The following is a 15140-nucleotide window of genomic DNA, read 5'->3' on the forward strand; positions in this document are numbered from 1 at the left end:
TTTTGTAAGCAGAGCTTTAAAATAAGACAGGAGGAGAGAGTAGATCCTTGCAGTTGTGATTTGTTTTTTCCTCAGAGATTAACTAAGCTGTACTTTTTTGTTCCAACTAGAGAACTCTGCATGGCTGTTTTCAACTTTGTGATTGGCACAGTCTCTTACTTTGAGTTGTAAGATCTCTGTTGTGCGTGGTGCTTTGGGTGTCCAGCTGTTGTGACTTAGACCTCTTTGTTTTCTCGTTTAAAATAAAGACACCCCCAACACCCTCCCAAAAGTTTTGGATGGTAATTAGTGTTACATCTCACTTTCTAATAGCAAATGAGTAGCCCATCTGCATACACATGACTGTGGCTACAGCACAAGTTGAGTGGTTTTTTGGAGAGATGCCATGCCTCTGGAATTTGCTGGATTTCTTTGACCACTTTGCTGGTAGGTGCAAGGCAGAACCAGTTAAAATAGCCTGGCTTTCCAAAAGGCTCACAACAGTGACTCTCTCAAAAAGAGTTTTAAAGAAAAAAAGCTGCTGTGGTATAAGAGTAATATGGTGAATAAATACTATGTCAGAAAGATCAAAAATAAAAAGTAAAGAATAATCAGCTTTTACAGTGAGAGGAGTTTCCAGTGTCTGTGCAGTGCCTTCATAAAAGAACTTGAAATGAGTTGAGGCCAGTGAGATGATGTTGGTCTCCAGTGAGATAAGTCAGTTGTGAACAGGTTGAGACATATCTTACGTTGCTGAGCTACAAAATGGAAGCTGAATTGCTGTACTAATAAGCATAAAGGAATGTGTATAGGAAATAATCCTAACTTGACTACTGGTGTTGGTCTCTGGACAAATTATTTCTGAGGGAAGAGATCTTGTTCAGAGTTGAATATAGAAAAGTATCAGGTGAGTCATGGTTGACAAAGTAAATGAACTGTTACAAGTTAATAGAAACCAAGAACAAAATGAAAATGTCATTTTGAGTGACCCAAGATAAATTTATGTTTTGAATGTCGAGTTTTATTTTTTCTTTGCAATAGTAAAATTAGTAAAACTAAAAGTGCAGACAGACATCAAGGAAGATCACAAACATAAAACAGTTCCCATATGAAAATCTACTGAGCAGATGAGGATTCTTCAGCTGAGAAGATATGCTTAAAGGTCCTAAATAATTCAGGAAACATCAAAGATGAAGGGAAAAGTCACTCACTTCATAACACAAGGATTGAGGGGCCATTAGTAATGTTAGGAGGTAACCTTCAAAAAACAGCAGAATTAGATACTTTTTTTAAATCAAGGAATAATCATTGCCATGAGGTGAGATGGGTGGCAAAAATGCATACTGTTTCATATATGGTTATAGCAGAAAGGAGTGTTTTCCAAAATGTATTAATCAAAGATACTATTTCTGACTCAGAAAGTATGCGAGTCATGGATTAGGCAGAGATACGCTGGAAAAGTTTTGGTGTTGAATTGCAGAGTTACTTATATTCCATAGGGCTTCATGTGTAGCCCCCCATGGGAAGCAGAACAGACAGCTTAGGAATAGGACAGCAGTGCTGTCAGATCAGGAACCTGGTGGTTTGGCTTTTCTCCCTGCTTTTATTACCTGTTTTTCTTATGCTTTTTTTCTTTTTTTTATGCAATTTAATGATTGCAGACAAAAGAAAGAGGAGTTGTCCCAGAGGATAGCTGAAGAAAGAGCTCGCCGAGAAGAGGAGGAAGCTCGCAGACAAGAAGAGGAAAAACGAAGGAAGGATGCAGAGGAACGGGAAAAGGAGGAATGGCTGCGCCGCCAGGCAGAAGAGAGAGAGCAGAAGGAGAAAGAAGAGATGGAGCGCATTCAGAAACAAGTATGCATCCCTCTTGGAATTTCTGGGCCAGTCTAGCTGGCAGTGAAGTGGGTGTAGCAGCACTTCTTACCTAAATTAGAACAATATCTACAGTTTGAATGCTATCTGAAAAGTGTTGGGACATAGTTCATTTCATAGAGTAGTTCAAAGAGTGGAGATCTTTCTACTTGACAGAAACATGTGGTAGAGAGTTGATTTTTGGGGGCTTTTTCCCCTCTCTCCCTTTTCAATGTACTTTGAACAAATCCTTTCTTATTCCTCATAAATTGGGATGAAAAAAATCAATGTAGTTGTATTGGGGAATTTTGATAAATGCTGTTATACCGGAGAGTTCTTTGTCCCAAGAGTTACAGCAAGTCCAGATGTAAAGATAACTATTCACTGTTTTGGAGATACAGTTCTGCTGAATTCTAATCCTGTGTCAAATACTGCTTTTGTGTGGGGCTGGTGGGAAAGGGTAGATTTAATCAAACCAAGGAGAACATTTATCTGGCCCAGTACTCCAGAAATCAGTCAAAAGACATAATAAAGGAAAATTAAGTTTTTCAAGTGCTTTCATTCTTGATGGGCATAATGTTGGTTTACTGACTTCAGGAGAGGCTGTGATAAGCATTCTGGATAGGATTCTTGTCTTCTCACATGTCCTCTTCTTGCATGTGCTTTGTTCTTCCACAATCCAACACTTCAATTTGCCTTGTAGACACAAGGTTTTTCTTCTGGTGTATAAATGTATGCTTCTGATAATAAATGCTTAAAGGATTGTGTTAGTGAATATGGCTGAGAAACTCCATTCTTCTTTTTCAGAAGATCTGTGCTACTTTCTTTGAAATGTTAAACTGAGGCTTAACTCAATTTGGCTCTCAAAGATACCACATGGCCAAGGCTTTTTTGGATGTTAGAGATGCAAAAAATGATCTATTGTAGTAGTTTCATCATATAACAGTGTCCCAGTCAAGGAGCAAGGTCCCTCTACAGTATATTCCAGATTCATTAAAAAAATAGAAATGGAAAGTTTGTGCAAATGGGCCTGTGGCTGTTTGCCCTTGGTCTCATTAAACAGTTATTCTGTTGGCCAAACAAAACATTCTGCTGCATTCATTTTACTCTCAAAAAATCCACCACACAAAAGATGGATCTCTCTAATACTTTCCTGGCTGCTGTTTTAATGCTGAAGGCTAGAAAATTTATTCCTTATTTGTCATCTGCTGTGTTCTGGAACAGGCACAGAACCAAACATGATGTCCATTGTTTAGTTATTCTCTCTTAATGCTATGCAAAACATGGAGATTAATCAAGAAATGCGCAGTTCCATCTGAAAAGATTTTTGGTGACTTGTAAACCCCAAAAGTGTATTTTCAGGGTGTTGTAGACACACATAACTAGATATAGAGTATAAAACTTGTCATTCCTCGCTTATTTTTCCTTGCTTTTTTTTCTTTTACCACCAACATAGAAAGAAGAGGAAGCTCGCCTGCGGGAAGAGGCCGAGAGGATTCGGTTGGAACGTGAAAAGCATTTCCAAAGAGAAGAGCAAGAGCGCTTGGAAAGGAAGAAGGTAACTCAGTCCATGCAGAGAAACTGTGATTGGTTTTGCCTTAGCAGTCTGTTTCCACCTGAGCAGTAGGGAGTAAATGATGTAAATGTGCTCTCAGAAGGGCTGCAGTCCTCATAGGCCTGATGTGACAATGAAGGGAATATTGCCAACAGTAATAAATAATTCATTTTTTTGCAATAAACAGATACAGCTGATAAATGATAGTTGTGGTTTTGGAGAAAGATATTCAAATTAATGCCAGCAAACATTATTTTACCCCTTTACATTCCATTGTAGAGGCTTGAGGAGATCATGAAGAGAACTAGGCGTGTAGAAGCTGTAGATAAGGTCAGTGCTGCTACTTAACATGTGTAAATATTGAACGTGTTTCTGGTTTTTTCCCTACTGCCATTTTTAATTTACAAAACTGTGCTTCCTTTGTAGAAATCCAATGACCAGCAAAATGGACATATATCAAAGGCAAATATTACAGGAGAAGCAGGTATTGTGTTTAACTGTGCCCTGAGCACAGCAGATAAATAAATGCCTACTGAGCACAATGATTTGGGAAACAGTTTTGAAATTTGGCACACTAACTGCAGTAATAAAAACTATGAGAGGAATATAAATTAAATCTTAGCAGACATTAATTATTTATCCTTTCTGTGTAGCTAGTTAACTATTACTAAATGACTCCAGTGTTTTAGCAACTTGGTCTCATTGGTGTATAACAAAAGGAATTTTCTTAACAAGTCTATTTATAAAGTGAAAGTAAATGATTCTGTGATATGGATCACAAAATAAACTGATTCTACAGTTTGTTTCTTATTTCAGGTGTGGTTGTTGCAGATTTACTCCATTTTCTTAAAAGATTATTTCTTGTTAGTCATTAAAACAAAGTGTTCATTGTTCTAAACATCTCCCTGCGACTTCTTTCTTCCACACCTGCTGCCTTATTCACTTGATCTGTATTTATTTTTTTGACAAAATTGAGCTACTACAAAAGCTTACACTTTCATGCACTTTACACTTTTATGCACTTAACACACTCTTATGCTTTCCTTCTACTCTATTCCCTCTATTTGTTTTTAGGTAATTTTCTATATAGGAATACATATATATGTTTCTTCCTTTATTATATACTTATAATAAAGGAAGAATAAAATGTAGCTTATATTCAACAATCGCCAGGTGTGAATTAGCACTGTTTAAAGATACTAAAGTCAAGCTGTCAAATGGCTTATCCTACTGTAGCATAACATATTAAATGACATTAATCTTCTTCTCCTTTGTATTTGAGAGAAAGGGAAGACAGTAGCACTGACTGATGGATCCGTCTTTTTTTCTTGATTTTTAAAGTGAACACTATAATTAGTACTGTCAGGAAGCCTTTTGACGCAGATTTCATTACCCATGTTTGTTATTTGTTTACATATTATCTCAGGGGAAAAAAGTTAGTGAGCTACTGATACAGGACTCGTCTGGGATGCCATCTTGTCTTTGGTCACTGTTGAAAGTGTTATAAACCATTTAAAGAATTCCTGCAACTACAAAGTGCTCCACAACTGTTGGCTAGTGCTTTCCCTCTAGAGATAGACAAAAAGTAGTTTTCTATCAGTTTCCAAAGGCAGAGGAGACTTTGGATCTACATTTCCCCAGGCCTAAGGAAAGGCCAGAGTCCTTGAATGACTGAATAAAGAGAAAACTGCTCTCAGCCTCAGGGCTGCTCTACTGTTTGACTTTGCGTTATCCATATGTACCATTGAGTTAAAGGTATATTCCAGCCACATGAATCTCCCTGACTCTCCACAAACTATTTGTTTTTAAAACTTTTTCTTAAGTCTTACTGTTTGCCAAAACCTGAGGAGACACTTATAGGAATGGCCTGATCACACAACAAAAAAAGTCCATCGCCTTTTTGTCATTTGTCATTTTGGCCTCTGCTTCAAAAATATGAGATTGTTCCGCATTTCCAAAGCAAACAACTTTTTCTTTTAAACGTTTTTCCTTTTAAATGTTAAGGCAAGTATATTTTCCTGTTGTTCCATTTGTAGAAGCATAGGAACCCCTATATCTAGTATCTTCCCTATAAAAACTGGCTGAAGATCAGACTAAGACATTCAGTATAGAAGTCTTCAGCCCAAACATTTGGAGTACAGTGAAACTGAGCAGCTGAAGGAGGGGCTTACCAGATGAGGTTTTGGGTAATGTAGATAAATGTATCCAAGCCTATGAATACTGAATTGTCCTTGCAATTACTGTGGCAGATGTTAGCCACAGTAATTGCCAGATGTTAGGGTGGGGTGCAGTTGCTTCCTCTTACTGACCTGAATATGAATGGACGGACTCTAGATACAATGCAGAAGGCTGTAGTTGTACTTTAAAAGAAAACCACAGGGCAGGCCAGAAACATGTATTGCATGGTTTTGGCATGAGGGACAGGGATAATCTCATTTTATATTGCTCTCTGCAGTGTTTTATAGCAGGCATTTGGTACTTACCGAAGGAAGTGTCCTTCCCAATGGATTTTTTTTCCTTGATTTCCTTCTGAGTCACTGGATTCAAGAAACACCAATGTATGGAATGAGTAATATCCAAGTTTTGCTCTATTCCATTCTCTATTACTACTTGAAAAGTCCCAGCACAACATTCTATCAGATATCAGCTTCTTTTGCCCACTGGCTTATATGTTGGAATTGTGCATTGTTGTGGATTGTAAGATGTTTATTCTTGCTCACAAAGCTATGGCTTTGAAATCTGGCTTTCTGACGTTTACTTTGGACCTGAAACAGGGTTTGTGTGCCCAAAAAGCTGACAAAGGAGATGGGGTTGGGTAGAGGGGTGTGGGAACCCTATATTTTTTTAAAACTGTAACTCACCTTTGCTGTGCTGGCTTTTGTAGAAGATGTTTTACCCTAATCTCCAGTGCAGATGCTGCTGCTTGGTTTTATGCAAACCTGTTTTCTCTGCCCAGTCGCAGGCAGTCCTGCCTCTCCCTCGGAGCCGGCAGCGGGGCCTCAGCACACGGTGCCACCGCCGCACTACGGGACACCGGCAGTGCCACCGCCGCACTACGGGACACCGGCCGCCTGCGTGCGCACGGGGGCTCCGCAGCAGCCCTCCGCAAATGTGGACAGGTAAAAGATTGCCGGGTGTCAGCGAGCCCTGTTTGGAGGAGGAGGGCTGCTGGAATAATAAAATATATTCGCATCCAATGAGTTCATTGGCTGAATAAGACGCAACTGTTCAATCTGCCTTGTTTCCTGGTTTTTATCTTTTCCTCTCTTAAGGAAAGAACTTTATCATATTTCAAGAGCAGTAACTGATTTTTGCTACATGATAGGTTTTTTGTTTGTTTTTTTTTACCAAATAGAACATGTTCTTTGCAGTGTTTGGAACAATGTGTTTGGCAGCAATTATTACATTTATTGAAATTTAATAGAAAGGGAATTTTTTTCTGTTTGTTTCCCTGAATTAAGCTTCATAAAACCCACTCTAGGCTTGCACTGCTTAGTTTCTTAATTCATATAATGCATACTGTGGCTTCAACCTAGATGTTTTGATTTCTAAACTGTTTGAAGTATTAGCAAGTGGTGTTGTAGATATGTCCTTTGTGTGAGATACGGGATTAGTCACTTTGGTTATGCATTAAAAAAAACACCTTTGTTCCTCATAAGGAGCATTTGAGGAGGCAGATATCATAAACTGGGAGCTTTCTGTAGCCACGAAGCAAGCCACTCAGAAAAATTTCGAAAAATTGTTGAAAAGCTTGAAACCTCAATATTGAACTGAGTGACATCCGTTACATAAGCATGAGCTGTCAGTTATTTTAATTTTAGTGATGCAGAACGCCAAATAATCTCACAGTCCTTTCATGTTTTATGTAGGTACTGCCAGAATATGCATGGAAAAACTTGAATGTGGGAAGCCATTGTGCAGTCTGTAATGGACAGTATGCTTCAGGGTGTGATTGGCACTAATTGAAGGAGGAATTTGCCCTTTCTCGATCCCTCCATATGCCTGGGGGATCTTAGCCTGCTGTCATGCTGACAAGGATGCTCCTGCTGAGGGAAGTTCTGTCAGTGACACTGAGGTGCATTGGATGAGCTGCTTAGAGCTGCCTCATAATTGTCTTGGGCAGCTATTAAAATGTTAATCACTCCCCACCTTACAAGCACCTTGATGTTTCAAATACAAAATGTGCCCCACTAATGAGTGCTGTTCTGTACCGTTATAATCTGCGTGGAAGGAACCTCAGAATGACCACAGTGAAGAATGAGTAAATGAGATTGAAGAACACTGACAGAAGTAGGAAGCACATGTGAGGTTGTGGAAGGGAGAACTGGCATGCCAGGTTGGATTGTGTCTGCTTCAGAGGTACATCCACAGAGACTGGGAAGGTGAAGCCTGAAGCACTTGGTAGTGTCCCACAGATTTTTGTCACGGGGTAAAAGCCACAGGTACCAGCACCTCTGCTACTGTATCTTGTGTGCTGTGCTTGTCTGGCATCCAGGTTCACCTGGCGTGGTAGCATACACAGGTGCAGTGGGTGCAGGTTGTCTCCTGAGTGAGCACCTCACTCTGGCCCTCAGCAAGATTTGTCTTTTTTCTGAAAAAGACTTCTTCATGTTTTGAGGGTAAGGGTGCTGAGATTTCTGACCAGAAGTTAAAAAGGTGTTACCTGGGGAACTTCTGTCATGTGCTTGTGTGGGTGAGAGGATGGAGTGATGCAGAACTATACAAAAGCCTAATCCATAGCCCACTTGCAGATTTTTGCCTGTACTCCATTCCCTAATTCTTTGCCCAAGATAGATCATGCATACTACAGTGGTTTATGTTGACAGTACTTCCCTTATAGTACTTAATCTGTAATTCCTCTTTTCTGTGCTGTTCTCTACAAACACTTGGAATGCAGGGCAAAGCTCCTCAGTGAGTGCAGTTCACCTCGTGTGCATGGAGCGGGGTCTGGGTTGGTTAGATAATCAGTTTTTAGAAATACGCAGTTGGTCTGAGTGATTACCTTCATATCTTGTCCTGGAAAAGAAAGCTCCTCATTGCTGGCTGGTTTCAGTGCTGTTGTCTCAGTGGATTAAAAATAAGCACCATTTATTTAAATAATCCAGAAGTCTGGGATACATTTTACCGTTAATGTCTATCTATGTCTCCTCTGCAAAAATCCTCTCAATAAATGAGGTGACTGACATCTTCCCTCAGATCAGAAATAGCAGCTGTGAAAATATTCTAGTGTCTTTCAAAGGCCTGCAAATCTGTATTTTTTTTTTCCTATTCAGTGTTGATTTCTGATGAATGATCGGAAGCAGATATACTGAATTCTGGCCTTCTTTATTTTTTAGTGTCTTCAAATTATAATTTCAGGTTGTGTCTACATAGAGTTTTGGCTAAAATTATCTACAACAGATATAATTTGCAGTAATTTTAATTTTTTGGATGTTCCAGTTTCTTTAATTAAACTGGCTCTTCTTTTCCCAGCATCCTCCAGTCTGTCTTGTTAATATTGATGTGTCCAGGTCAAAATGTGAAGCTGCAGAGATACTTTTCAGCTGCCATGGAGATGTCCTTCATATGCTTGCAAGACTGTTATGTTTGGAAATGCATTCTCAACAACTTAGGCAACTTTTTTTTTTTCCTCTATTACATAAGTGTTTTGCTACAGCACACTTATGGGATATGTCAGAATGCCAAAATTATCCAGTTCTTTCTGCAATATTGTATGCCTGAAAAGGATATCTCTGGTGTTGCATTAGACACTTAGACAACATTAAGAATGTAACATAAGACAGTAAGAACAGCTGTAGCAGGTCAAAAACCCTTTTCTGGTTTTTTGTGTTCTTTGAATGGCCTGTAGCACAATGTAAAGGGAAAAAAAAAAAAAAAAAAAGGTAATTACCAGGAGATCCTCTGGCCAATGAAGGGTTGCTAAGCATTGTGGTCCAAATGCAACCATAGGCTCAAGTAGTCCCTAAGCTGCTAATTACCAGAAGCTGAAGGGCATACCAGTCTCCTAGGAATTCATCTAATCTCCTTTTGAGCTTGTGGTCTCTAAGATATCCACTGGAAATTAATTCCACTGTTCTGTTTTCCTCTTTGTTTAGTCTAAATTTGCGCGTCCAGTCCTTTGGTGGATCACGCAGTATAGAATCTGGAAGATTTTATACCACAAAATTTAGAATATTTATAGTCCTGATTTCCTTTTCTGTACCCTCTTTGTGATTGTAGACTCCTCTGTCTCAAAAGACATTGTTCGAGTCTGAACGAATGTTGCTCTAACTCCGTGTGTAATACCGGCAGTGCCATGACACATAAGTATAAAATATGAAGAATTATTTCTTCACTAAGTCAGCTGATAAATTGGGTAGAAAAACTCTGCTTGCAGAAGCAAAAGGCTTCTTCATTGCTCTAATACTCATTGAACTACTGTGCCGTTTAATTTATATGAATGAGCAGTTGCTCTCTTTCCACCTCTTTCTAATCCCATTCATCAAACTTGGCATGTTATCCTAGCTCTGGTACAGCTGTTGGCAGTATATGGGGATAAAGTAAATAACAGGATACCTTCTAGTGAATAATAACCTAATGACCATACATGACAGAGCAGCTTTTAATAGTCCGAAAGCATTTCACAGATTCTGGTCCTCATCTTACACATGTGGGTCTCTGGCACAAAAAAGGGTGATAAGACTTAGGAGCTCTCCCAGGCACCCAGCAGGGTTTCTGTACCTGCTCTCAAACTCGGTGCAGTGAAACACATTTTTCACTTTGAAATTTACCCAGCATATCCACAGATGAGAAAAAGGGAAGTGCCTTTCTGAAAAAGAACTGGTGATGATTTGAAAAACTGGGAAGGCTTGATATGAACAACAGCATGTGATTCTCACAGGAAATCTGAGCTTTGGATAAAAAAGCATTGCCACTTTCAAAAGAGCAGTGATTGGTTTTGGTCTCTTGGGGAATACTGTAAAACAATTCTTTAATTGTTTGTGCAAAGTTGTACAAAGAAACAAGCAAATTAAAATATACAGTATGCCAATTACAAGCAGGTTTCTTTTTAAGACTAGTAAATGTGCTGTCAGAAAATAAGCCTGTGAAACCAAGCTGCCTGCTGAAAAATGTCCTGAGGAAATTGATAGTCAAGTTTCAATCTAGGAAAATTGCATTTGTGCCTTTGTGGCCAAAACATTTCCAAACAACCTGAACAGTTGCAATGGAGCCCAAACAGGGAGTAGGTACCCAGGATTGCCAGGATCTAACTGTTTGAGGGCTTTAGGAAGCACCTGTGAAAGACAGGAATGACAAGATTTTTGAGTATTTGTTGAGTACTTGCTCTCTCCTGAGGAGCTTGTGGTCCCATTACTGTCATCCTGTTCACTGAAGTAACACCTCAGTTTCTCCTCTGTGGCATGATAGGACATGCCATGTGTAGAGTCAGAAGGATTTGACAATGAAGCACCTAATGAAGGGGTTGGGAGGGGAGTCCCAAGGCTGTGAGACATGAGCAAGTATCATCTGGGGACAGTACATGTAAATGCAGTGTCTGTGCTTGTGCTGCTCTGGACTGGGGGAGATGTGCAGGAGCTTGCTCATGAGATGGAAAATGAAAGTGCAGATTGACAGGAGGGGTTCTGGGAGAGGGCTCTTTTGGCTTGGACATGATCAACAGAAGTGTAGAGCTGGGTAGTGCCTTGGAAATGACCCCTGAGATCATTTATGGGAGAAGGGAATGAAAGGAGCACTATATTGAAAAGGGAGTTTTTTCTCTGGATAAGTGGCATATAGAAGCTGCTCTAGAATTGGTGACAGGAGTTGATCCAAGAAATAATAAAAATAACAGTGATCTTATCCAAGGGCAATTACATTGGTTTGCAGTAAGAGGAAGGGTACAACAAAGGTTATGAGATCTGAAAAAGATGTTAGGAGCTGTGAATTGCATTATGTGGGTGGTTCCAGGTAGTGGAGGTGCTGCAGAGGTTTCCTTTCTGATTCCCACTGGAAGTGCTTCTCAGACTGCAGTGTCCACTCTGTAGTTCTGGCTATCATGTAACCAAAGGTAACTACTATCCCATGGGTTTAAGGGAAGGAATAACAAGTACTTGGCTGCAAAAACAGTTTTTCCTGCTGTGGTGGAAGCATAGTTTTGCTGGCTAAAAACAGTTATTCCTTCCCTTAAACCCATGCAAAAAAACAGTTTTTCCTGCTGTGGTGGAAGCATAGTTTTGCTGGCTAAAAGAATGCTTGGATTGACGCAGACTTCTCTACCATTTGTACTATTGCTTTGAGGATGACTAAATTTCTGTTCTGTATAAAGTACATAAGGAAAAATTGCTGTTTCTCTTTCAGCAATCTCAATCCAGAGGAAAATGCAAATGAAAATGGAATGTCTATGCAGAATGATAACTTTGAAGAGATCATGAACCTGCCTATTGGTTCTAAACCATCCCGGCTGGATGCCATGAACAATGATGGAAGCAACAGTCCTGAAATTCCTTTGAATCCAATTCTAGCCTTTGAAGAGAAGGGCACTCTTTTGCCTCAGGTAGATAGTGTTCAAACACATCAAACAGCAGGTAGGTTTGCTATGGTTCACTAACTCTTGTAATTTATTGTAATTGACAGAGGTCTCTCTCAGAGCTCTGAATCAGCTTATATTGATAAGCAGATTCATTTAAGTATTTTTAAATTCTATTTTTTTTTTAATATTTAAACTTTGTTTAAATTTTAAATTTAAATTACTAGGGGACAGGAGCACATCTCTTTGTAAAGCTATGCATGCCAGGCACATACAGCTGCAGTGCAATGGTGGTGAGGCCTTATCGTTTCCTGGATGAAGGCTTCTCACACGTGCTTTACTTTCTGCCATTTGAAGTTCCTTGGAAAGGTTTGCCCTGTGCTTTCAAGCAGAAGTCACAGGTGACAGCTGCTGTTCTGACCTTATGATCAGTTGGGTTCCAGTTTTGCAAGTGCAATATGCACATGAAGAAGGGGAGTAACTACTTTTTAAAAACTATGTTTTCAAATTCTGGATGTGCTTTCCTCATCAAGTTCTTGCAGGCATCAAGGGATGGTTTCCATGACATTGGATTTTTTAAATTGCATCATAACTTTTCAAGAATGCTAGGTAAACAAATACTGATTTAGCAGATTAAATTGGATAGCACTGTATTTTTCTCTGGCTTAAAAATGTAAGGAAAATCATCTCACATAAAAATAATTGCATAAGCATGTAACATTTTGAAGAAAGAATTGCTGCTCTGACCTGTCATGTTTACCTTCTGTTTTAGAAGTGATCTGATTGTTTCTTCTGGAGAACCAAAGGTGATACGAGCATCTCTGCAGTCAGTGGAGTTTATTCCATGCTATGAAGGAGTGTTTTATTTTTTCTCTCCAGTTTTTTAAAGATTTCTTGAATATCTTTTTTGGAAGGACTTTAGTAAAACCAGCAGAAGAAATGAGGGGAATAGACTTGGATCACCATTCTGATAGCTTTCATCACTAGAAAAATCATGCTTCATGTGCGTTACTTAATATGGCTATTTCCAACAAGCTTTTTTTGTTAGTAAATGAATATTTCTGCATTCCTTAAGACACAAGACACTGGAATCTGAAAGTAACGGGCTGATTTGGGTGGTGGGACTGATTATTTTTTCTTTTTAAAAAAGGTGGGTGTTGGTTTAAAAAGCATAATTGTAAAATTGGCAAAGAATCTTTTACACTTTGTGGTTCTAATACTTGAAAAAGAAATGCCTCATTGCTCTACAAGTAGAGTTAATGGGGTGTTTTATTTAAACCTGTTGGTTTAAATGTTATTGCAGAGAACTCTAATTATGGGGGCAAACTATAGGCTTCTGTATCAGGTTCTTGTAAATGTAATTCCTACAGGGACATTCTGTAAATTGAGACATCACTATGATCTTCTCACATTTTCTCTAAAAACACAAAACAAGAAAGGTTTTAAAATGTGAAAATTTGAAAGCATTATTTTTTCATGGACAAGAGGATAACCTATTGTTCTCCTAGATTATGTATTTATGAATTTTGCTCAGTACAGAAATAAACCATTTGATTGAATAAATTAGAAGAATGTGGTAAAAAAAACACTGCAAACTTGATTTTTTTAGTTACATCCATGTTCACAATACTATAAAAGATGTGTATGCATATGTGCACACACTTGTGCACACACTTACAAGGAAATACCTTGTTCTGAGTCCTGTAAATTGCTGCTGTTCCCAATGATGGAAGACTTTTCCTTTGCCTTACCAGACTTCTGAAGACTGTGTGAAACCTGGGATATTTGAGTTTTGGATGATGATGCAGGTTCAGGGATTTTTGGGGTTTGCTCGTTTCAGAGCAAATGGAAAATGGTCATTTGTGCTTTTTTATGTAGTGTGTGGTTTTTATAAAGCAGTGCAGTTTGAGTGATAAGAGGAGTGATGCAGGTTGCTTTCTCTTTAGTTTGATGCTGATTTCTACTGTCATTCATTGTTCCATCCCACACTTTTGGTTGCTGTTGTGCAGAACTGTAAAATCTTGCACGTTTTGTGCTTTGCTAAACAATGCTGTTGGAGGCAGAGCTCGCTCTGGGTGTTTGAGTTTGCCAGAGGCTTGAGGCATTGCTCTCTGAATCAGTGATAAGATCCTCGGGTAAGGGAAATGGAGGTTCATGGGCTCTCAGCTCCTGCTAACAGTAAATTTACCAGTAAGATTCCTGCACTTGCCTCTAGTGAGCACTGAGCAAGGCCTCTAGGAAGCTGTGCAGAAAGTCTGTGCTAGCAGAAGAAATCCTCTGTGACAAAAGCTGAAGAATTTTTGAAGAAATTTCTGCTGCTGCCGAGTGTTCATCTTATAGAGGAGATGGGACAAAAGCAATGGAAATCAAATGAAAGAGACTTCATCTGCCAGAATATTTATGGAAGGGAAAAAACAGCCATTCAGTCAGAGTGCTTTCAATAGTAACTTGTGACACAGTAAAATGAATTGGGTTCCTTTCTTGCTTTCTTTAGTTTACCATGTACATAGCCACAATATTTTGAAGTGTCCAAAATATGTAGTTTTTCTTTAAAACTATATATAGCATGTAAGTACCAAATAAAACTTGTTTGAAATATTTATTTCTACTTATATTTTTTTCATTTTCTCACAAAATTGAAGCAAGAGTCTATCTCTGATGGAAAACTCTTCTTGCTACTTATGGTCTGCTTAAAATTTTGCTTCAGATTTTCTCTAATTTCTTTACTAAAAATCAGTACAGAGTCACTTGCAACATGAAAGAAAGCAATGAATTAGGCAGTTACATTTAGCTTCAGTTTTAAGTCTTAGGATTCATTTAGGATCAGGTTTAAATTGTGTTGAGTTTGAGCTATTTAGGATTGGTTATAAATTAGTCTATTTTTTGGGAGACTTCAGCACATTTGCTTCACTGTTTGTAGAAAAATGGGCTGGCTTTATTTGTCACATTTACTTTGTTTTTTGCTTTGATTTTTTTTTTTTAAAGCAGGGCTGGATTAAAAACAGTTTGTCATTACAGTCAATCCAGGTTTGCTTGAAACGAGAGCGAGAATTTCCTGTTTCAGGGCCCTGACATACAACATAAAACCAAGGGAATTGAGAAGTAGGTGTATGAAAGTCTAAAAAAGGATTTAATACTGAATTTTTAAATCTTTTGGTTAAACCTCTTTTAATGCAGGGAAAATAGTTATTATTGACAATAAAATATGGTATGGGAGGAAGACCAGCTCCTCTGCCTACTATTGCAACT

General features: G+C 38.7%; 1 protein-coding gene across 1 annotated transcript in view; it reads left to right on the forward strand.

Annotated features, from left to right (window-relative positions):
- The window catches only part of MAP7 (microtubule associated protein 7), a gene marked incomplete at its 5' end in the record, with an annotated part of 50320 nt that extends 35831 nt beyond the window's left edge, over positions 1-14489 (forward strand). The window contains 7 exons of the mRNA XM_041423456.1: positions 1641-1833; positions 3287-3388; positions 3665-3715; positions 3812-3869; positions 6342-6504; positions 11723-11949; positions 12664-14489. Coding sequence (XP_041279390.1) covers positions 1641-1833; positions 3287-3388; positions 3665-3715; positions 3812-3869; positions 6342-6504; positions 11723-11949; positions 12664-12674 — 805 coding nt within the window. The remainder of the gene's footprint in view (positions 1-1640; positions 1834-3286; positions 3389-3664; positions 3716-3811; positions 3870-6341; positions 6505-11722; positions 11950-12663) is intronic.
- Between the last annotated feature and the right edge of the window lie 651 nt (positions 14490-15140).

This window comes from Onychostruthus taczanowskii, unplaced genomic scaffold (assembly GCF_017590055.1).
Source record: "Onychostruthus taczanowskii isolate IOZ18803 unplaced genomic scaffold, ASM1759005v1 scaffold78, whole genome shotgun sequence".
Classification (NCBI taxonomy): Eukaryota; Metazoa; Chordata; class Aves; order Passeriformes; family Passeridae; genus Onychostruthus; species Onychostruthus taczanowskii.